Source organism: Sinocyclocheilus rhinocerous, unplaced genomic scaffold (assembly GCF_001515625.1).
Source record: "Sinocyclocheilus rhinocerous isolate Xijiao unplaced genomic scaffold, SAMN03320098_v1.1 scaffold1148, whole genome shotgun sequence".
Classification (NCBI taxonomy): domain Eukaryota; kingdom Metazoa; phylum Chordata; class Actinopteri; order Cypriniformes; family Cyprinidae; genus Sinocyclocheilus; species Sinocyclocheilus rhinocerous.
This window is the reverse complement of record NW_015664019.1, coordinates 454,231-479,198: the sequence shown is the minus strand read 5'-3', so window position 1 is coordinate 479,198 and position 24,968 is coordinate 454,231. Positions and strand designations below refer to the sequence as shown.

The 24,968-nt window shown below is 35.9% G+C and overlaps 1 protein-coding gene and 1 long non-coding RNA gene across 2 annotated transcripts in view; one reads left to right on the top strand and one right to left on the bottom strand.

Moving 5' to 3' along the window:
* Window positions 1-3,826: 3,826 nt before the first annotated feature.
* Window positions 3,827-24,968, bottom strand: part of LOC107729368 (glutathione S-transferase C-terminal domain-containing protein-like) — a 51,833-nt gene continuing 30,691 nt past the window's right edge. The window contains exons 6-12 of the mRNA XM_016539848.1: window positions 20,729-20,847; window positions 20,404-20,448; window positions 19,834-19,962; window positions 10,223-10,356; window positions 9,293-9,323; window positions 6,303-6,372; window positions 3,827-4,020 (exon numbers count right to left, since the gene is read on the bottom strand). Of these exons, the coding sequence (XP_016395334.1) occupies window positions 3,881-4,020; window positions 6,303-6,372; window positions 9,293-9,323; window positions 10,223-10,356; window positions 19,834-19,962; window positions 20,404-20,448; window positions 20,729-20,847 (668 nt within the window). The 3' untranslated portion in view covers window positions 3,827-3,880. The remainder of the gene's footprint in view (window positions 4,021-6,302; window positions 6,373-9,292; window positions 9,324-10,222; window positions 10,357-19,833; window positions 19,963-20,403; window positions 20,449-20,728; window positions 20,848-24,968) is intronic.
* Window positions 16,928-23,963, top strand: LOC107729372 (uncharacterized). Its single transcript, XR_001638569.1, has 3 exons — window positions 16,928-16,968; window positions 23,356-23,381; window positions 23,463-23,963. It is a non-coding gene; the product is annotated as an uncharacterized LOC107729372 (long non-coding RNA).

Genomic DNA, 24,968 nt, shown 5'->3' with positions numbered 1-24,968 from the left:
GAACAACATGAGGGCGAGTAAATGATATTTGGGTGAACTATCCATTTTATCCCTTAAGTAGACAGTCTTGTAACTTTTCCTTTTTTAGCTTTAAATAAAAACAATTATGTGATTCATGTGGCTTTGTTCATGGCTTATAACGCTTTAAAGATAACTCTTTTAAAATTTCTATGAGAAAAATGAACGAAAAAAATTATAATTTGGAACCAATGCTGCTGAAAAAGTGGACAGGCACTAATGCATTTAGTTCACTTCTGTTGCACAAATGGTATGGGAAGAGTTATGTGCTGAAGTTTAAGGACCGTTTCGCCTACAGAAGCAGTTCTTAAGCAAAGCAGCAGCATAACAGCACATAGTGCTTTACCTGGACAATGTTTCTGTTGTGTAACTCAGCTCCACACAGAAAACTGTGATTTCTGGGTTACTGCATTCAATATTTCTTTTCAACAAATGCCATAAAATATAAAATGGTTGCTGGGAGCTCATCACTGAGAATCAAATTGGCATACAGCGAAGGACCATATTTACATCCAAATTGCAATTAGTCCAATAGGAAAGGAACAAAAACCCCAATTGTCTGAATTAAGACAGATTTACTTTGCATCGTGTCCAATAGACATCTTTTTTTTTTTATACAAGATGCGAGTAGTTTACTTCATTACGTTAAATCACTGTATAAACACCTATACAGCAAAAGATTATGTTAAGTAGGTTTACATAGCATTTTCCACATGTTTTAAAGGGATACTCCACCCCAAAATGAACATTTTGTCATTAATCACTTACCCCCATGTCGTTCCAAACCTGTAAAAGCTTCGTTCGTCTTCGGAACACAATTTAAGATATTTTGGATGAAAACCGGGAAGCTTGTGACTGTCCCATTGAAGTAAATAACACTGTCAAGGCCCAGAAAAGTATGAAAGACATCGTCAAAATAGTCCATCTGCCATCAGTGGTTCAATGTGAATTTTATGAAATGGCGAGAATACTTTTTGTACGCAAAGAAAACAAAAATAACGACTTTATTCAACGATTCGTCTCCTCCGCGTCACCGTAGCGCCATTTTGGAGATTATCCAATGAACGTAAACTGCGTATACTGTTCTACTTGTCTGTGTCAGCCGCACCACACGGATACGTTTTCTATGTTTATTTATGCTTTGATTTGAACGAAAACAGCGTATCCGTGTGGTGCGGCTGACACAGAACAGCATACGCAGTTTGCGTTCAGTGGATACTCTCCAAAACGGCGCTACGGTGACGCGGAGGAGACGAATTGTTGAATAAAATCGTTATTTTTGTTTTCTTTGCGTACAAAAAGTATTCTCGTCGCTTCATAACGTTACGGTTGAACCACTGATGGCAGATGGACTATTCTGACGATGCTTTTCATACTTTTCTGAGCCTTGACAGTGTTATTTACTTCAATGGGACAGTCACAAGCCTCCCGGTTTTCATCCAAACTATCTTAAATTGTGTTCCGAAGACGAACAAAGCTTTTACGGGTTTGGAACAACATGGGGGTAAGTGATTAATGACAAAATTTTCATTTTGGGGTGGAGTAACCCTTTAAGCAGAAGAAAATAAGCTCAACACCAAAACTTTACGTACGCCTCCACTTCTGCCATCAGTATTGCCTTTACATGGCATATTTTATAGTACTGTGCGTTTGGTACTGTCAGTTTTTGGCACAGTGCATCATATTTTATATTATGAAAATCAGCAATTCTGTAGTTCTTTAGAAAGAAGACAACAACAAAGACAAAAAAAACAACCTTCCAATATCTTTATGTCAGCATTACAGTAATGCAGTTATATGTAGCCTCATTTTATCCTTTACTGTATGTATTTGTTTTTCAAATACATTTAGTCAGGGCCCAGAGCCAATCCCTGAGGAAAGCAGCGTTTCCCATTGAAATGATTCCAGCTCTTTGGAAGGTGCCCCCGTCTCCGGTCTTTCACACTCAGAAAGATTGGCTCCGCTAGCAGAATTCAGATGAGCTTTGCTAGCTTGGCTCCTCAAAGCTTAAAGATTGTGCACTTCCTCATGGCGGAGGAACAGATCTCATCTCTATATCACAAACGTGACAGTCTGTAGCGAGCGAACCGGAGGCGTGTTTGATGACAGTATGGGTCCAAACACAGCAAAGTAAAGCTGGGGAATAGTTCATATATCAGCGTACGCTGTCGACCAATGCGAAGCTGTGACATTTGTGTGAGCCGTGGCCTAATCGAATATTCATAGCCGTGGTCAGATTAATCCATATGCTATTTCATAAATATTAACCCCTCCAATTCTCCCGCCCCCTGACACAAGGGAATCGTGATAAATACCTCCTTGCGTTTACTTTCAATACTTTTAAATCAAACACTCCGAGACAAAAGCTCAAGAGCTACATCTCTGCTTTCTTGTGAGGGAGAAGAGCAAATTACAATGAATAATTTTACATCGGTAATAAGCGGGCTTTTGAGACTCTTTTGTTTTGTGCATAATACGTGATAATGGTGGAGGAGAGGGTGCAAGGTGGTTTTACACAGTTCAATGTGTCTGATTTGCAAATGGCATTTGAAATCATGTTTAATTTATTGAGAGGCGTGCTGCTTTTTGTCTTTTTTTTAATTTTTTATTTACAAACAAACCCCGGGCATGCGAATCAAGCAGGAAAGTACTGATCTGTAAGACATTGCTGAAATAAAAATCACTAATTGTTTAGATGAAGTCAAGATTAAAAGCCTTCTGAAATAAAAAACAAATATGTGACCCTGGACCACAAAACCAGTCATAAGGGTCAATTTTTCGAAATTGAGATTTATACATCATATGAAAGCTGAATAAATAAGCTTTCCATTGATGTATGGTTTGTTAGGATAAGACAATATTTGGCCGAGATACAACTATCTGAAAATCTGAAATCTGAGGGTGCAAAAAATCTAAATATTGAGAAAATTGCCTTTAAAGTTGTCCAAATGAAGTTCTTAGCAATGCATATTACTAATCAAAAAGTACGTTTTGATATATTTAAGGTAGGAAATTTACTAAATATCTTCATGGAACATGATCTTTACTTAATATTCTAATGATTTTTGGCATAAAAGAAAAAGCTATAAATTTGACCCATACAATGTATTTTTGGCTAATGCTACAAATATACCCCAGTAGGAAATTTACAAAATATCTTCATGGAACATGATCTTTACGTAATATCCTAATGATTTTTGGCATAAAAGAAAATTTATAATTTTGACCCATACAATGCATTTTTGGCTATTGCTACAAATATACCCCAGCGACTTATGACTGGTTTTGTGCTCCAGGGTCACATATTCTGATTGCACAATTAGATCAAACCATGATTCAAGTGTGTATGTATGTGCACATGCATCATAGCGATCCATGCTTTTGGATCAAATTTAACAATTTGAGGAAAACTATTTAAAAGTTCAACCAATTATTAAAATCTTGTCATCATACCAATGTCATTCAGTATTAGCATTACTTACTTTCTTCTGTCAAACATAAAAGATTCTGCATTAAAGAAAAGTGGATGGTGATTTAAACAGCTAAACTCCCAAAGGTACAAAAAGCACCGTCTTCAATTAATATCCGTTTCTGTAGGATGCAATTTTTTGTTAGTTCAAATCAACATACTCTTTTGCTGTATTGAAAACAGTGGCTAAAATCTTCTCACAGAAAAATAAAAATTAATAAATAAATGAGGTCAGAATGATGCCACATTTTAATATTTGGGTGAACTATCCCTTTAAATGAAATACATACAAATATAAATTGTCCAAGGTAAACACTCAAGTAGTAACATGAATGAAAAGCATGGAGGTATTTGTAGTCCTGACATGACATGGGTATTTCTCGTGAGTCAGTGTTATCTTGTCGGTATCCCCACCAGCATATTGTTCTTAGGCGAGCAGCCCTCGGGGACCATGGTCATCACCCTCACAGAATACCCATGAGTCTCGGCGGCCCAACTGCGGTCCAAGTCCACCAGTCCCATACAGTGCTTCCCTGGTGATTAAGGGAGAAAAGGTTTGGAAATGAGAATAATTATGAAACATTATCTTTATTGAGCACAGGCCAGGAAATCTATGCTGAGGACATTACTCAGGTATTGCACTGTTAATTATGGTCAAGAAAAAGCGAAATTTTACTCAAACCTAAATGTGTTTTTAACTATTTTTTAGATCTATTATCAGTCAATTAAATAAATTTCACACTTAAATTAATGCTCTGGTTTTACCACAAACATTTTAACCTTGAATCCGCAAAAAAACACAATGAGAGTCTATAGGGCAAGACACTCTAAAGAGTTCAAAAGCATAAATGTGTAGCTCACATTTTTAATAAATTGCTTATATTAAGCAATTAGCACAAATGTGTGTTAAATGAGCTGTAAAAGTTGTCCAAATTGTCCTTAAAGTTCTATTCTTCAAGGTGGATGAACAAGCTATTTCTGGTATCCTTGCACATGTAGTGCAAAAGGGGTTGCATGAGTTCGCAAAATCTTGGTTGGTAATATTTTTTATTTTTTTGAAAGAATTTCAAATGTTTACCAAGGCTGCCTTTATTTGATCAAAATTGCAGTAAGAAGTAATACTGTGATATATTATTACAATTTAAAATAACTTTTTTTTTTTCTATTTTATATATTTATTTGAAAAGGTAGTTTATTCCTATGATGCAAAACTGAATTTTTAGCATCATTACTCCAGTCTTCAGTGTCACATGATCCTTCAGAAATCATTCTAATATGCTGATTTGATGCTCAGGAAACATTACTTATCATTATCAATGTTAAAAACAGTTGTGCTTCTTAATTTTATAGAAACCATGATATGTTTTTTTTCAGGATTATTTGATGAAAAGAAAGATCTTTCACATTTAATAAATTAATTTTGAAACTTTTTCAAAAGTGGAATTTCAAATGACTTTAATAACAGACATTTCTTTAAAGAGACTGTTATCTCAGGGATAAAACAGTAAAACTTTAAGAAAACACACTAAAGACTTTAAAACAAACTTTATCATCTTATCAAACTGTAATCAACAGCTCATCTAAACGCAAAGATATCTGCCTTTGAAAGCTTTTGGAAAGTCTCGGCTTTGACTGGCACGGCAGAGACATCGGCGCTGGTTAACATGTGTTTTGTGAAGAGGCTGAGAGACTGTCATCTCGCCAGCTATAAAGGATGGAAAGTGGAAGGAAAGATGACAGTGGCATCAGATTTATGTGAGAGTGCGATGAGACTGTGAGGCTGAATGTGTGCTGAGAAATTTGACGGAGAGGGAGGTCACAGAGCGGGAAGATGCGTCTGATCTTGCTACAGTGTTTTATACATTGTTAGAGATTTACCATTTATGCTAAACTGAAATGCTTCATAAGGGTTTATTGGTAACCTATCAAGTGCTTTTGGTCCAGAGAAACATCTACAAAGGTTTTTAACTGTCTAATGGAAGTGCAAACAATTAACCATGCTGCCATTTATCAACTAGTATTTTGTGTCAAATGTGTACACTGAACCATTATCTTTGGTCCAACAAAAGCAATACTGAGCAGTGTTATTTTAGTATTACTGATTTTAGGTTTTATTAATACTTTCAATTTTCAATTTTCATTTTAAAGGTGCTGTATGTAATTTTTTTGACTGTAGTAAAGCTTAAAAATATATTAATATGTTTGCGCATATTTAGGAGACATTGTAAATACCCCTGAAAAACAATGCTACAACCATATATTCTACTTTGAAATGTGTGTTCCGTGTTGGAATGTCTGTTTTTGTTTTATACATACAGTATATATTTTGAAAGTATGTACAAGTATTTACTTCATACAATTTATATTATATATAAATATATTTAATATATAAACATAGCATATTTTTCTGAAATATATACATGCATGTGTGTGTATTTATATATACATAATAAATATACACAGTACACACACACATATATTATGTAAACAAAAACTTTTATTTTGGATTAGATTAATCATGATTAATCTTTTGACAGCACTAATACACACACACACACACAGTTTATTCTGCCCTATATATATATATATGTTTATTCTGCCCTATATATATATATATATATATATAGTTTTCATTTTAGCTAATGATAATAGTCTCACACAGCCAGACTTTTGATCATGTCATAAAGTCTCTTCAACACTGCAGTTTATTCTGCCCTAAAAACTTTAGCCAGATGAACGATTTCTATTAGGAATTTCCTCTCCTAAAACAAAACAACAACCCTAACCACCTGTTAAAAAAAAAAAAACATCTTACCGATTAATCGTCGTTCTGGGGGTAAACTGACAGCCGTCTGGTCTGCGAACCTGCACAGGATCATATGCTCCTGTGGAAACCATATAACACGTTAACATACCAAACACATGCAGACACATCAATAAACACACTTGCATCTAAATGTACATGCACAAAAATATCTGAAAAAAAGCATGTGTTTCAGCTAGCGTAAATTGCAGAGAAACATCGATGCATCAGATCGTTAGGGTTGTGGTGAGAGAACAGACCATTTATCAACCCTTACAACCAGCCATTAAAGGGAAACACTGAGGAAAGCAGCACCCAGTTCATTTTATATTAATCAATATACTCTAATTGCATTTTTTGCAAGGAAGGTCGCAAGGAAGTGCCGCAAAATGACTTCCTCTGCTGTTGATGACCAACGATGGCTTCAAGCAACCATTATTCTGCATTAACTGAGTGAAACAAGTGCTGATGGAAAGGAACGTAACAGCTCTGGCAGATTGATTCCTCCTATCAAGTTTAATCCTCTAGGCTAATAGCTGCGATCAATGCTATAACTCAGAATAATGTCTCAAAAACAGGCTTTAGCTCAGTAAAGTGTTTCTAGAGCATTTTTAGTATTCGTACCGATGGGAAACACTGCGTCGATTATGCTAGCTTGGAAAGAAGCACAGAAAATCTCTCTTTTTAAATTTCATTTTGAACAAATCAAACTCAAATCAAGTCCGAACAATTAAAATAGATTTTTTTTTTCTGTGGGGAATTTCAATGCATTGAAATCATTTTATCAATGCATTTAGTGCACTGTGACTTTAAATAACCCAGTCAACTTTAACAAACCAGAAAGAAAAGTATTTGTATCTAAACTGTGTGTAGATCAAATTTTGAGTGATATTTTCCTGTGCCAAAGCTGGTAGGGTGTTAAAGGGGTCATATGATGCTGCTAAAAAGAACATTATTTTGTGTATTTGGTGTAATGAAATGTGTTTATGTGGTTTAAAGTTCAAAAAACACATTATTTTCCACATACTGTACATTATTGTTTCTCCTCTATTTGTTTTGGCAAACACTACTAATTAAATGACTGTTTGCTCTAGATCTACGCTCAGGGAACTGCCTGCCTCATGTAGGCCCCTATGTAGGTGATATCTCTGCAGGGGCCGTGAGCGCAGTGGGAGAGAGGCAGATGCAGGAGTCAAGCGAACACGGATGACTGTGAGATACGACTGATTAACCTCATCCATTACTCACACTTCTGCCTCACTGTACCGTCAGCGCCTGGAGATAAGACTGGGAAAAATACAACATGCAACTACAGTACATGGGCACTCTATTCCCAGGAAAACCCTATTTCAGCAGAGCTTGAGAAAATCAACAATGAAGAGAAGGAAAAACATCGGCTTATGGACAGATGTTTTCTGCTCCTCAGAATCTGTGGCATGTTTGTGTACAGTAATTTTTTCACAAAGCTGCTTCTTAGAGCAAAGAGCTGAAGGAGATTCATCTATGCTTCTGTTTTGTCCTTATAAATTTTGGTTGAAATGATCATTTTTGGTAACAATTTAGATTAGAAAACACTATTCACTTATCTATTAACCAGCTGCTTATTAGCATGCAAATTACTAGCATATTGGCTGTTTAAGTGTACTTATAAAACACATACTAATGACTTATTCTGCATGACCATATTTTAGATCCCTGAAACCTACCCAATACCTAAACATATCTACTACAACAACTACCTTACTTACTATGAAGCAGCAAATTAGGAGTTTATTGAGGGAAAATCTTAATAGTGAATGTGTGTTCTCTAAACTAAAGTGTTACCTAATTTTTACACCAATAAACACTGGTCAATATTTTAAACAAAACAAAAAAATAAATTAAATAAAATAATAGAATAAAAAGGTATTAGAACAGTGAATCATAAAGAATTGAACATATCCAGAATCAATTATTGAATAATGAATTTTTTTTTGGTACATTTGATTTGTGACTGACTAATTTATGACTTAAAAAGAATCTGCTCAAAAGAGTTATTCATTCATGACTCTTTACAACAGTGGCACTGTATTTGTTGTCAGTTTATTGTCTAAGCATTTTATTTATAGCATTACATAGTATTTTATTTATAGTATTTAACATACTATAGTAATTTTTCATCTAAAATGTAATGCAGACTGCAGATTCACTATTCCTAATTTCTATAACACACACACACACAAAAGAAACAAATAACTTTTTTTTTTTACAAGCTTTCTATCCATGGTCAAGAACTATTAAAAGAACATCATGAAAACAGTGGTTCTGATTATTAAAAAAAAAAAAGTTTTTGTTTCCCTAACCCTTTTTAACACTAAGTAAAAAGTATATTTCAAATGAATACAGGCATTTTTTTAAAAAGTTGGAAAAAAATTAAACATAAAATGATTAATGCTTCCCTGGCAATTAACTGAAATAAATGTAAAAAAAAAAAAAAAAAAACTGAAAAAATTAAGCATAAGTACAAAAGTAACCAAAACAGAAATATAAATTTTAAAAAATAATGCAAATTAATAAAAATGACAAATGCATTAAACAAAACTTCTAAAACTAAAATTAAAATGAAAACTGAAAAAAAACAAAAAACTAATTCAACATATTTAATAAACACTATAATAGTATATAAATAATACTAAATTAACAATTGACATATAATGTATTAGCATTTAGTACTTTATTTTCTATACCAGATCTCAAGAGCAGTCTAAGTTGGAAAAACAAGGCATGAATATCTGCTTCTAGTATCAGGCTAACAAGACTCATTCCAGTTATAGTGTCAGTACCTCTTTGTCAGTCATGAGCTGAACATGACTAAACACTGCTCTTCACATACATGAGGCATATTATGAGGCTCTCCTGTGGAGTTTTCCTAGAAGAGTCTCGCACTCAGGACCCAGGCAGTGTGACGTCCTACACGTGTAGGCGATAATGAAAAGAGTGAAAGCGAGGGCTGAAACACTTACCTTACAGCTCAAAGTCTCTGTAAACCTCGCGCTGTGGAGAGAGACGGAGGGGGGCAGACTTAATGAACTCACACACACACACACACACTGAGGCGCGAATGAAAAATGACATGACGCGTTAAAGAAAGAACAAGTTTAAGGAGAGGACAGTCTATCCGGATCAAAGGAGACGCTGAAAACATTCTCTACAGACAAAAGCACATGTTTCGGTTCGGTTCCAGAAATAAGCCGCGTGTAAACACAGCAGGATGTCTCATGTAACACTTGCATGATAAAGAAGAGCTCTGAAGCTCTTGGAGATTATGTGTGTGGTAGGTAATATGTTTGCTACATTAACTGTCTGTCATCAGGTCGCCCTTTCTGGCCTGCTGTCGAATGCCACAAATGACAAATCACTGTCATGGCAACACCGTGAACATAACCACGGAAAAATAATTTCCTCGCTGCTCTTGCCACCCTGATGCTCATGCCCCGTGGCAAAATTCCTGCCTGAGATTGAATGAAAGTTTACGCCAGATTTGGAGAGCGATAGCTTGCGATTGGGGAAAAACTGACGACTGTTCGAAAGCGATTCTCACGGTTAGGAAACTTTAAAACACTCACTCTCCGTTTTACCTCATTTTTACATGTTCTTGCCAACATTAAACGAGGCTCAGCTGTGTGATTGTTGATACAGGACATTCAATTCTGAGAACGATGATGTGAAGTATAAGACAGAAATAAACGCAAAAATGAATGTTTATTATGGTTATCTATTTTTGATCGTCCTCATTCTTGTCAGTATTTTTTCCTGAGTATGCAGAGCTTAGCATTTAATTCTGTGGATTTTTATAGATCTACACCGTCATTGTGTACTGTGGAATTAGGCGAACATATGAAAAGAAAGATAGCAAGCAAGAAAAGTCAGAGAGACAGAGACGCAGTTTTCACCTCTTGGGAAAGTTGAACTTGAGTGTGTTTTGAATGAACCCATAGCAGCACGGACTAATCACAAATCCCGCCCGCGCCTGGAGGCAGCGATCCAACACCATGTCTGTCGCCACTCCGCACGCATGCAGGGCCACCTGAAATAGACACAAGACACCAGTCACGCTGGCTCTTAACCAAAAGCTAGTGAGCAACCTACCACCATTGAGCAAGAAAATAATGTGTCGCTTATGGATAAAAGAGTGTCATTTTTCCGGGAAGATTTTTCAAAGGTTTTTCAAAGAAGTCTCTTATGCTCACCAAGGCTTTTATTTGATCAAAAATATAGTAAAACAAAAATACCTTACAATTTTAAAATAACCATTTCTTCTAACTGTATATTCTAAAATTAAAGTTATCCCTGTGATGACAAAGCTGAATTTTCAGCATCATAACTCGAGCTTTCAGTGTCACATGTTTCTTCAGAAATCATTTAATATGCTGATTTTGTGCTCAGAACAGCTGAAGAAAACAGTAGAAAACTGTTGTTACCTAATATTTTTGTGGAAACTGTGATAAATTTTTTTTCCATCATTTTCTGATGAATAGAAAGTTCAAAAGAACAGCATTTATTTGAAACAGAAATCTTTTGTAACATTATAAATGTCTTAACTGTCGCTTTTGATCAATTTAATGCATCCATGGTGAATAAAAGTATTAATTTCTTCAAAAAAAAAATCTTTCTGACCCAAACTTTTGAACTGTTATGAAATCAACTTGAATTGAATCAAATTAATTTACTAAAAAATGCATTAATAATGCAGACAATGACTTGAATACATGACAATTTTTCATTTTTGTAATTAAATTAAATTAATTTTCAGATACTTTTTCAGAATCAGAATGAGAACCAGAATGAGCTTTATTGCCAGGTATGTTTACACATACGAGGAATTTGTTTCCGTGACAGAAGCTTCCACAGTGTAACAGAATGACAGTGACAGAACAAAAAAACACAGATAATAAAAAATTAAAATATTGCCTGAGGGAAGAAACTGTTCCTGTGTCTGGCCGTTCTGGTGCTCAGTGCTCTGTAGCGTCGACCAGATGGCAACAGTTCAAAGAGGGAGTGTGCTGGATGTGAGGGGTCCAGAGTGATTTTGCCAGCCCTTTTGCTCACTCTGGATGAGTACAGTTCTTGGAGAGAAGGGAGGGTTGTATCAATGATTCGCTCAGCAGTCCGGACTACCCTCTGTAGTCTTCTGAGGTCAGATTTGGTAGCTGAGCTGAACCAGACAGTTATTGAAGTGCAGAGGATGGATTCAATGATGGCGGAGTAGAACTGTTTCAGCAGCTCCTGTGACAGGTTGAACTTCCTCAGCTGGCGAAGGAAGTACAACCTCTGCTGGGCCTTTTTAACAATGGAGTCTATGTGAGTGTCCCACTTCAGGTCCTGAGAGATTGTGGTGCCCAGGAACCTGAATGACTCCACTGCAGTCACAGTGCTGTCCATGATGGTGAGTGGGGGGAGTGCAGGGGGGTTTCTCCTGAAGTCCACGGTCATCTCCACAGTTTTGAGCGTGTTGAGCTCCAGGTTGTTGAGACTGCACCAGACAGCCAGCTGCTCGACCTCCTGTCTGTAAGCAGACTCGTCACCGTCCTGAATGAGGCTGATGAGTGTGGTGTCGTCTGCAAACTTCAGGAGCTTGACAGAGGGGTCTTTAGAGGTGCAGTCGTTGGTGTACAGGGAGAAGAGCAGTGGGGAGAGGACGCAGCCCTGAGGAGCTCCAGTGCTGATGGTGCGGGTGTTGGATGTGAGTTTTCCCAGCCTCACTAGCTGCTGCCTGTCTGTCAGGAAGCTGTTGATCCACTGACGGACGGAGGGTGGCACGGAGAGCTGAGTTAGTTTGGGCAGGAGGAGGTTTTGGATGATGGTGTTAAAGGCCGAGCTGAAGTCCATGAACAGGATCCTCACATAAGTCCCTTGTCTGTCTAGATGTTGCAGAACATAATGCAGTCCCATGTTAACTGCATCGTCCACAGACCTGTTCCCAGCAGAGGATCCAGCAAGGGTCCAGTGATGTCCTTCAGGTGGGCCAGCACCAGTTTTTCAAAAGACTTCATGACCACAGACGTTAGAGCCACAGGCCTGTAGTCATTAAGTCCTGTAATTTTGGATTTCTTTGGGATGGGGATGATGGTGGAGCGTTTGAAGCATGAAGGGACTTCGCACAGCTTTATAGGGGTTATAGGGGTTAATTAAAAAAATATATATATATGTCAAGGTATAACTGAAATGGGAAGGATTACAGGTCACATTAAAAGCATGAAATAGTTGAGAAAAAGGTGGATCACACTTTATTTTCTCACCAATTCTCACCATTAACAAACCATTAACTACGACTTTTGCCTCAATGATCTCCTAATTTGTTGCTTATTAATAGTTAGTATGGTAGTTGTTAAGTTTAAGTATTGGGTAGGATTAAGGATGTAGAATATGGTCATGCAGAATGTGTGCTTTACTAATAAACAGCCAATATGTTAATAATAGGCGTGCTAATAAGCAACTACTTAATAGTGAGAACTGGTCCCTATACTAAAGTATTACCAAAAGATGTATGGAAAACATTTGATTACTTGACAGTTACACAACTTCACATTTTTGAAGTCATTAAATTAAAAAAAACTGAGAAAATGATACAGAAGTATTTGATTAAAACATATGAAGCCGGCATGAAAGATTCAAAGATCACATTACCACAAACTTGCCATTTGAACCAGGTTGTTGTACACATAAAAGCAAAATAAAATGAGTTGTATCATTATAAATGTGTGTATTAGACTATTTTCCAGTGCTCAGGGTGGCGTAAAAAATCAATGCATGACAACTAAAAACCAGATTAAACTCTTTCCGCTGCTTTCCGCCTGTCCTTGACCACATGTCCACACATCATCTCAAAGCTCTTCCCACCTTTCTGTATCTAGCCGTGTTCTCATTGATCTGTTAGTGGCTCAGCAGTCATACCCCGCCGCTGTGACACCACATGACAGCAGACATCTCTCTGCCTATTAGCAGGAAAAGTGGATCGAACAGTTTGATGGAGGGTAAAGAAAAGTCTTAGATGTCCTCACAGAAGCTCAAGTGAAGATCAAGCGTTCGGCTTGGCTCACGGACCAGTGCCTGTATCCGTCACCGTTAGGGTGAGAAACTGGAACAAATAATGCAAACTGTTGTCTCAGTGAGCGTGTGTGCGCACAGCCGACCAAATCCACGGATTAACACCCTTCAAATGCCCCATAAGAAGTTTTCCGGGAAATGTGGCCAAATCACAGACGATTCGCTCTACACGCCGCTTGGAGTTGCCATAGAAGAGAAAATATGTCTGTGAACTCTGTGTGGGAAAACACACAGCCTTAGCTGACATTTTATAAGCCGAGACGGAATAAATTAGGAAAAAGCAATATTGGCAAAGCGTCCAGTGTGGATTGTAATTAAGTTCTCGAGACGCTAATTGACCGAAATGATTCATAATGTCTTTTTAACAGGATCTGGAGTAAAGCCATTCTCAAAAACCCTGGGCAGGTGTTTGAGTATTCAAGGGCCACCTTTATGTACTAATCAGAATCCATTAACGGAGGGTTTCGGCTCTTTGAAGTAGACCACCATCTTATAATGGGGCCATCCATTCACGTCTGAAGCCAACAACAGAGCGCTGCATCACCACAACATGCAAAATCGAGCGTGAAAACCTGGAGCTTTGAAGACGTCGGCAGGTGAATTTCTAAGGTTAACAATGATGCAACAAGACGACAATACTACAGATAGCGTTACTTAAGGACGCTGAGAGACACTTTCAGAAGATGTTTTGTGAAAGTACAACTTTGAATGACCATTTACTGATGAAAAATCACAGGAATTCTGACAATTAGGGACGAGAAACTTTAAAGAGTAAATCGATGCACAACTACTGTACGACTTCAGGTACATCGCAATATGAAAGAAGAAATATAGCAAAGCACAGACAAAACTATTCACACCAAAGGCAAAATGAAAAATTATTCTGGCAGATGCCTAAATGCTAGATACAGCACAATTGGAAAATACAAGATACAAAATTTTATCAAATACTTTACTTTTATGTAGCTATAGAGCGATAGCATTATATAGGATGAGGTAACACTTTATTTTAAGATGTCCTTGTTACATGCACTTACTATTATAATTACTATTAAAACAAGATTTGGTTTTTAAAAAGCCTTTTTCCAAAAGGTACATCTGGAAAAAGGGGGGTCGTCTTATAATCAGGGTCGTCTTATATTCGGGCCAATACGGTAATTAATATTACTCAGTACTTAAATATATAATTACACCGTAACAAGGACACCTTAAAATAAAGTGTAACCAAGGATTACAAGATATAATGACAATAACAGAGTGTACTTATGGTAACAGTAGAGTTCTGCAATTAAATGCAACTAGGTAGGTAAAGTATAAATATATCTAAAACACATAGTCTTTTTGATCTGCGTGATTACTGTTGGCTTTTATGTTTCTTGTGCACAAAACCAACTGTTCTCATATCAAAACAAAGGTAAAAAAAACCATAAGCAAAACCATAAAAACAAACAATAAAAAAGTAAAACAGAAACCAAAGCATATTAAAAACAAAAGCATAAATTAATATATAATAAAAAAAATAAATAAAAAATAAATATATAGTTCAGTCATGAAACTCTAGATGGCGCAGGCTGACAGGTTGTTAAACTGATGATATTCAGAGAGTTAAACGACTTGGCACAAGCTGATTGGTTCATGCTGCATATGCAGCCAATGAGCTTACTGCCTTGCATTTATATGGATGGCTAGCATCCACTAGCGATTCCTGCAGCGCGCTTTCAGAGTTTCTCTGAAACCCTCCACCTTCCTCAGCTCCACCTGTATAGATCTGCTATGGGTTATTTTATATGCTATTTGTGCAGCAGCAGTATAAAAGAATAGGTTTAAAATACAGGCATGTGGTTCTTAATTTCTTTTTATTAATTCACCATTTGTAAACTGATGTTTACCGTTCATTTTTTAGAAATATCAATAGCATTTGTATTAAAACTATATTCACTGAATGTAATCCCCCCCCAAAAAAAATCGAGAATCGAATCGAATCGAATCGAATCGAGAGCTTGCGAATCGAAATCGAATCGAATCGGGACATCTGAATCGATACCCAGCCCTAAGCAGCAGTATGTCTTAAATACTCACAGCACCGTATCACCATATGCATTGGCAGTAGCAAGTTCCTGTACTTGCTTGCAGCAGCAGCAATAATCTACAACTACAGCAATAACCAACAGCAGCAGCAATTCAGCAGCAGATCTATCCCGCCAAGACCAAATACATTAACAATGTCATATCCATCACCATGTTAAATCTTCCGAGAGTTGTCATGATTGAAATATAAATAAATAAATAATCCAAAATAAATAATTCAAATTTTTAGTGAGAACAAGTCGATAGAAAAGAACTGTTTCACCTTAAAATAGTTTATTAATATTTGTGGGTGAATGTTCACTCTTGGTATGGATGTAAAGCAATCACACTTGAGCTTAACATGATGAAATCACTCTTGGCATTCTTTGGTATAGCGATTAGGCCAGAATCTATTTCTTTTTACAAACGCAAAGAGGTTGAAAAACACATCACAGTCATTCCAAGTCTTTCATCGGAATGTCGGATGCTCCGTCTCTAGAACGAATTTACAGTCATAATGAGACAAAGCTGGTGGGCCGTCTCCCAAGAGATCAGATGAATGTTGTTTAGCATGGGAAAGAAGCAGTGTTACAAAGCTCAAGTTTGTTTTTCCTTTGCAAGCAAATCAAGTGGAATTCGCATCAATTTTGTGTGGTCTCTTTTACTGAAGGATTCAACAAACTAAATAAATGAAGGTTTTCTGAAAGCATTGGAAATATAAGACATTGACAAAGAGCTTAACGTCAACCTCAATGCTAGTTTTTCCTCGTATAAATTATTCAGCATTGGATGGCAAAATAATAAAGCATGCTGCAAAAGCATATTTCTTTATTAGTTTTTTTTCTTAAGCAGGATTTCATTTTTGCTGATGATATTTCTTTTTCTTCCCTTCAATGGGGGTAAAAAACTTTTCTGTCTTTATAATTAAGTAGTTTGCCCGAGGTGTGGAAGGCACAGCTTCACGACTACGATGCAAGTTCATTATTCACAGCCACAGAACACAGCAGTGCGCTTGTTTCACCATCATTCAACAGGTACAACAAATCAAGTTTGAACAAACAACCCATAACTTCTCTTTTCACATCATTACCCACGTTTAGTCATTTTTTTCCTGGTGTAGCTACAAGCTTTATTACAGACGGTCTTAAAAAAGGATAGTAGATTTTTTTCACATATATCTAACCCTCTGGGAAACAATATGTATCCGTTTACACACAGTTCTGGCTGTGCTGCTTTAGCAAGCAAAGCCTTTTAATCATTTATGCTAATGAAATGTGAGGGATGCAAGATAATACAAAAGTTTAGAAACTCAAAGACAGGGGTGCCCAAACTCGGTCCTGGAGGGCCGGTGTCCTGCAGAGTTTAATTAGCTCCAACCCCAATTAAACACCCCTGAAGCAGCTAATCAAGCTCTTATAGGCATACTAGAAACTTACCAGCAGGTGTGTTGAGGCAAGTTGGAGCTAAACTCTGCAGGACACCGGCCCTCAAGGACCGAGTTTGGGCACCCCTGCTCAAAGACGAGGTAAAATACTAATTCGATACCTCTTTCTTTAAAATCTGAAGACTTTTCTGTGATGCTTCTGGTCTCTTGTAATCATAGAAGTTTTAGTAAAATCATTCAAAATCATGCAAATTCATTCATCAATGAATAATTTAAATTTAGGCTGATTTGTAAACTAGTTCAATAACATTATTTTCAATTTCAATATATTAGTAAACATTTAGGTCAGGTAAATTTGAAAACTTCTATCATTAATTATGAAACATTGGTTTAATACAGATACGTTTTTGTACTAATTTTGCATTTTAAAAAAAAAAGATATATTGCTTTTGCAAGGATGGAACATTCTAGAAGTTTCTGTAACATTCTGTAATATTCTAGTGCTTTCTGGAACATTTCAGAACATTGTGAGACTAGTCATAAAAGGCAAAAATTCATCCAACATACACTTTTGAAGTTTTGGTCACTCACTTTTGGTAACTCTTTATGTTAAACTGATGTTACCTTAGTATTATGCATGTACCGTGCAATTTTTATGCATGATGAGTAATAACATATTAGCTTGTATAATTTGTTAGCATTTTTTGTTTTCATGAACACTGTTAATGATACACAAAAAGTAATGTATCATTAATTGAAACAATTAGTAATGTATCAAAGTAATCACAAAAAGTGACTTTCGTATTCAGCATGTCAAACTTCATAAAGAAGCATAACAAAACTTTTATAAAAAATTTGTTTCACTGTGTTGTTCATTTTCATGCCTGTAAACCACAATGTTAAAATGTCCCTGATATTTTCAGGTTTTCCATGAACGAGATAAACAACAAGCAAATATAGTATAGTTTAAAGGGATAGTTCACCCAAAAATGAACACAACTTAATGCAATCAACAAAATGTCCTATCGCTTGCACAGGCGCTAAAAGAGTCAGCTATCGCTGATGGAAGTCAAGGAATATTTCATCTCCACATGGAAAAAAAAACTAAATAAACCTAGGATGGTAAATTTGACAAATTTTTTAGGTGACTGTTCGATATTAATCTTGCACGTTCTTATTTTTTACGATTGTACAAAAGAAGCTCTACACAGAGATACAGGTATTAGTTTTGGGAAACAGTGAAGGTTTGATAAAGCCCCTTTGTGTGGGTAGCTGATAATCCCCTAACCCCGGCCGCATGTGAAGCTCAATACTGCAGCCGCAGCTCTCTGTGGAGATGAGGCCAGGGCTGCAGGCCCAAACATCTCATTACTGCCAGAAACAAACACAAGAACTGCAGCAAGCACATACTTCCTCATTTATTACAGACACAACGGTGTCCCTCAAAGATTACACCGCAAAAAAAAAAAAACAGTTTATTAATCAGTATTTTTATCTGAAAACTGTTTTCAGATAAAATACCTTGCGTTATGTTTATTTTTTTAACCACATGGGCAAACTGTAAGAAAATTTTGAGATTTCTGTTAGAAACAAGCCAAAACTATTTACCAGTGCTGTACGAAAAATAAATAATTCAGTATTAATGTTTTATAAAAAGCAAATATATTTCTGTCTTAAAGTCAGAGACTGCTTAACACTGGTATAATCCAACTAGACTTCTGTAATAGAAACTTCTGGTCTCATTTCTAATATGTTTGTGGTTACAACACTTCAGCAAATGAAAAACTATGGAAAAACTGAATGCAGTCTGTTTGGAAATGTCGATGAGTCAATTTCATCACTCAAAACGCAGAAATGAGAAACCCACTCACTTTTGAAGCAGAATGAAGGACAAACGTGAGGGTTAACTGCATAATTAATATGGATGGCAGGTAGAATCAAACATGCTGCAATGACGGAGTGCCAGAATCCATCCTTTTAAACAGGCTTTACAATGCAAATGAAGGGATACCTATACCTTCTGGCAAAAATGTATGTTCTTCATGTGAAATTATTGAAACTGCATGTAGCAAGAACAAATGCTGTAAGCAAACATTAACAAAGCAATTATCTATGAAAGGCTATAAGTGGGGTCCACATGTCTGAGATCACACTGAAAATAAATTCAAAATATAATGTAAAAGTGGAAATAAACAATTAAACAAAGATTTTGAAAAATGTAACAAAGAAACACTATGAAATATTTAACCTGCATGTTCAAAATGAAAATGATTGCTATAATTTTTGCACGATGTTATGATTCACTCAACTCACGATGCGATACAATTTTCTCGCGATTTTTTTCAACAAAATGAAATTTAAGACAAATTATAAATGAAAAAGGTGTCCTTTTATTATTGCGTGGACAAAATGCGGCACATTTCTTTGAGAAATTAAAATATGTCGAATAACATAACTAAATTGAAATTTTAAAACAAACCTTAAATCAAATCTTTTCATATAAACAAATTAAGGCTTTGCCTGTGCTCTTTCCATTTAAAATTAGAGGCAACCACTGCATTTTAATTATGATCCAAGCATGCAGCATGAGCAGTTTTTAATCTAAATTAAAAACTAATCAAATCTAAAAAAAAATCCTACCCCAACTGCATCGCGATTCGTTTAACATCTCAACCGATTTAAATCGTCACATATTTGTATCGATTTTACAGCCCTACTAATTATTAAAGAAAAACTGTATTATATTATGAAAGACTGCTAAATAAGAATTTAGATCTCACTATGTCAATATTATATTACACACATACTTAAAGTATCATTCATGACAATAGCACAAATGCTGGATGAGTTATGAACCAATTCCCACACACACACACACACACACACAATTACAACAACAAAAACAACAACATCTGTAAATACATTTAACATACTTGCTAAATTGATTTCGGTCTTGTTCTTCACAGACAGTTATCATGCATACGTACAACAAAATGTGGCGCTCACCCCAATGTTGAAGTTTCCAGTGAAATAGTCGAGGTTTGTCTGGATGAAGCCGATGTTTGTCAATCCGAGCTGAGCGCTTCGGTCTCTGGCCCTGACCAAAGACTCCTCTTTATTTTCAATGAGAATTACCTGAGTGAAAACAAAAAAAGGGGATATTTCAACATGCCACATATAATATCTTTTACAGTTTACTGGTTCATTGCCAAATTGTTCATTGATTCTCAAACTGCTTATCTTTGAAAAGGCATTTCATCAAAAGGAAAGAAAATCAGGAGAGAAAACGAAGTACATCTTCTAAATGACTACCTAATAATAATCCACTGAACCATCAAATGTGTATTAGTGCTCAAAGAGTATTATAATGCAGAGCTGATTTTCCTATTCGCGCTGGTTAAAGTACAAGCTTCCCAAGGTCTTTGGGGAAGAAGAAAAAAACATCAACAGTGTGGAATCAGTTTATTTTTCCAGTGTCTACAAATGAGGTCACCTGGGAGGAAGACAGATTTAGTTTCTCTTCTTTGACTCCTTTAACTTGAACTTGCTACACTTGAACAAATCAGAAAGTCTTACCTGACATTTAGGAAGCGTGTACGCCAAAACAATCCCAATGTGCCCCTAAGAAAACAAACAAAGAGAAAGCTGCAGAAGATCTTGGAGAAGCAGACTTTAAAGAGCTCATCAGATCAAAGTCTGCTGACGAGAGCACAGACGCCCATCAGAATATTGACCTGTTGCTCACAGGCCTTATATCTATGCACAGAATAACAAGAGCACTCCCTAAGATTACACGAGGTGACAAGGGAGGAGAACAGATGCTTACTAACACACATACAGACTCTCGTAAGAAAACAGAAACAAGTCCAAGACGTTTTTAAAATGTCAGAAGGCAACTTACCCCCCCCCCGCTGCAGAAATCCACCACCGTGTGACCAGGGCGGGCCAGCTCCGTCACCATGGCAACCAGGTTGTTGAGCTGCTGTTGTTTGCGCACGGCAGGGGCGTCTGACATCTTACCTAGAGAAAAGTGAACATTGAGACTGAGACGGCCGACAGCAACACACTAAAACAAGATTCTTAACAAAAGCCACAATAAAAATGAGTGTCCATGTTACAAATGTTACATGAATCAGTAGATAATATACAGGCAGCAGTTTATTGCAAAATAAAGCCAGATCAGAATCAGTCCATCAGCCTTAAAGGGTTAGTTCACCCCAAAATGAAAATTCTGTCATTAATTACTCACCCTCATGTCGTTGCAAACCTGTAAGACCTTCATTCATCTTCGGAACACGAATTAAGATATTTTTGATGAAATGTGAGAGCTCTCAGACCCTCCCATAACTGTAATTAAATTACAGAAAAAACTAAGAGTAAACCCTTATATTTCTGTATTGCTTTATTGCATTTAAATGTTCAGTTATTTTTGTTATAAGAAAAAAGTTATTAAACCTGTTATACTGTATTATGACAGCACTTTTTAAAAAAACTAAATTTCAATATCGTGATAATACCGTATACCGTGATAAAAGCATTAGCAATTAATCGCAACATGAAAATTTGATACCGGCATATCCCTAGTCCAAAGAAAACAAAAATAACAATTTATTTAACAATTCTTCTCCCCCGAGTTACGTCTTCTGCCATTTTGGAGAGTATAAGAGCATAATCAACGTAATCAGCGTTGTTTACGCTTCGGGGAAAGCGTGCGTATATGCATTGTGATATTCTCTAAAATGGCATAATAATAATACATTTGTATTCCGAAGACGAACGAAGGGTGAGGGTGAGACTTGAGGGTGAGTAATTAATGACAGAATTTTCATTTTTGGGTGAACTATCCTTTTAATGAGTTTATTATGAGAATGACTGGCTGATTTTGCATAAATAAGCAAACAAACAAACAAATAATATGTATTCCGAAGACGAACGAAGGGTGAGGGTGAGACTTGAGGGTGAGTAATTAATGACAGAATTTTCATTTTTGGGTGAACTATCCTTTTAATGAGTTTATTATGAGAATTTGATTTTGCATAAATTTGATTTTGCATAAATAAGCAAACAAACAAACAAATAATACAAATAACAAATAAATATAATTAAACAAACAGATTGAAATAAATTAGATATAAATAAACAACAAATAGATACAAATAAAAATAACAGATAAAATCAAATAAATAGATAAAGAATAAAACAAACTATTGTTTTGTAAAAAGAAAAGTTTAAATTATTTTATTATAAGAGAAAAAAAGAGACTTGCATAGCTATGTATGAAATAACAGATTAAAATAAAATAAAATAAAATAATGAAAAACTATGGTCTTTGTTAAAAATGTTTTAAGTTTAAATTATTTTATTGTAAGAGAAAAAAAGAGACTGGCAAAGCTATGTAGGAAATAACAAACAAACAAACTATGGTTTTTGTTAAAAAATATTTTAAGTTTCAATTAATTTATTATAAGAAATGAAAAAGGTGGAATGATTCTAGAGACAAGCAAAGATATGTAGGAATGGATGGATGGATGGATGGATAAAAACAAACTACTGTTTTTGTCAAAAAAATGTATAATTATTAAATAAGTAAATTTTATTATAAGAGAATGTGAAAATGTGAAATGATTCTAAAGACTAGCAAAGCTATGTGGGAAATTAGCTTTATATTATAGCAAATTAAATAAACAATTATTTATATATAAGTATAGTGAGTGAGTATTGTGATTTATATATAAATAAAGTGAGCACGAACATTTCACTACATTACAGACATTCAAATATTTAAACGACCACTGAAAAAGGCACAGTTAAGAAAGAAATTGGATGTATTATTATTAATACCATAAATATTTGTGTATTAATAATACATATTCACAAAAACTAAACATGAAATGCATTGTTATTAAGCAGATAAAGGGACAAGGTAGGGTATACGTATCATAAAAACTACTACTAAGACATGTGGTTGTCTAGTGATGAGAAGCATTCTTTTGTTACTTCGTTTGTCTTGTCCTTCGCTCAGAACATCAGTATAAACAAGCTAATGAATAACACCATTCGCTGCATTTAGCATTCTTACAGTTCACAAATGGAACAGAGAACCGCCAAGCACTACTTTCAGCTGTGATTAAACAGATTGAATTATTTCAGCGGCTGTGTGAGAAACGTTAAAAGTTTTTTTACACCTTTTCTTCCTAGCCACTCAAGTCGTCTCAAACTTTAATTGGAGTTGAAGGCTGTTTTCACACAGCCACACTCTCTGCCACGGGGAATAAATTTGCAGCAGATTTCCTGTTTTGAAGCGAGTGCTCAAGCTGCGTTGAAAAAACACCATCAGTGTAATATAAATCACAGACGCGTCTGCTGTGCACTGCTGCGCTCATTTTATGCACAACTCTCTGATGAGAGCGGAAGTGCTACCTGGAGCCAAATAGGAAACAAACCACAAAACAGCCTAACAAAGCTTTGTACCGTTTTGTTTATCATGTGTTATCAATGCCTGATAATTAACGTCTATGTTTCTGACAGGCAACAAAAGAATCAATCAGGCTCAGGTGAGGAAGAAAAGACAAACAGGCCGATTCTTTTGCAAAAAGACGCCTTTGGAATTTGCATGTGTTGTCTTTCTCTAACAGGATTGAGCGCTATCAGAGTGGAGCAGATACACGGCATGCAGTGAAGATGGAACTCATTAACCGAGAGCACAGTCTCTGAGAGGTATAAATCCAGAGGAATGTCGGCGTGCCGTCTCTCGCACATCAAGAGAATCAAATCCTTCTGAAAACCTGCAATCCTTCCAATGAACAATGAGCTTTTGATATTTTCACCAGAGATAGCAATGGATTAGAATACTAAAATGAATTTGTGATATGCCGATTATCGTAATTCATTAAAGGCACATCCACATTGTAGCTGATTAGCTACAAGTCCAAAAGAAGATCATTAAAAGGTATTAACATGACTGCGACAGAAAAGTAGAGAATTGAATAAACAAAAAATTGGCTTAAGTCACTTTTATTAAGCATAAACCCATCACTGGCTCACAGTCCACAGCAATCCATTTTACAAACGAGACTGCCAATTTCATCACCACATGTTCATTAATGATCCTTTTAGTATCATATTCCATAATTTGCTGTCCTCACACCACTGTCAAAAAGTGGCAAAAAGGATAAAAAAATAAATAAAACAAAACACAGAACAAGCAAACAAACAAGCAAGTTTGGATCCTGTGAATCTTATTTCCCATAATTTGCTGTCCTTTCACCACTGTCAAATCAAAAGTGGCCAAACTAAATGTATTAAATAAAAAATAAAAAAACAGAAGGAAGGAAAGAAGGGGCGTCATGCACTCATGATTTTTGAGGAGGCACGTGGGGGGTTCATGCTTGTCATGTGTCACACAGCAGCCACGATAGCACTGTATATCTGATTATAGGCTTATGTTTTATTTATTTTTTCTTTTTATTCAAAATATTTCCAAACGTGTTAACTAGCCTATATCTGGCCATCTCGATTCTCAAATATGTGTAAGTAAATGCGGTTTGCACTTTTATAGATTATGTTATTTGATCAATGGTGATGGGCAAATTAGACTATAGTAAATCACTGAAGCTGTTTACACTGTGAAATGAATATCTTGCTTACATTCATACGCACATCTGCACTTTGTTGTTTCTGATGAGAGCAAAACACCGTGTTTCAGCGATGACTCATCTGAACGTCTCTGATTGGCCATTGAATTAATAAGCTCTGGCTCAATTTTATATTGCTTCAAACATACAAAATATAATTTGGCTATTTTTGTCTTTTGGAAGCTGCATTCAAAATGCACTTGGCTCAGAAATCTGAGGGGGCAGGTGGAAGGAAGGAAGGAAGGAAGGAAGAAAGAAAGAAAGAAAGAAAGAAAGAAAGAAAGAAAGAAATGAAAAGAAAAGAAAAGAGAGAAGAAAAGAGAGAAGAAAAGAGATCACTACACCAAAATGTGACTCAAAATACATAATGGTCAAGCTCCTAAAAGCTGTATTCTGCAGACAGAAAACTGGCGCTGAGAGGAATGAAGGAGAAACCAAGCAGAAAGATGTTCATAGAATAATGAGATATATTGATCAGGCAGAGTTTTTAATTTACCTGAGATAGCC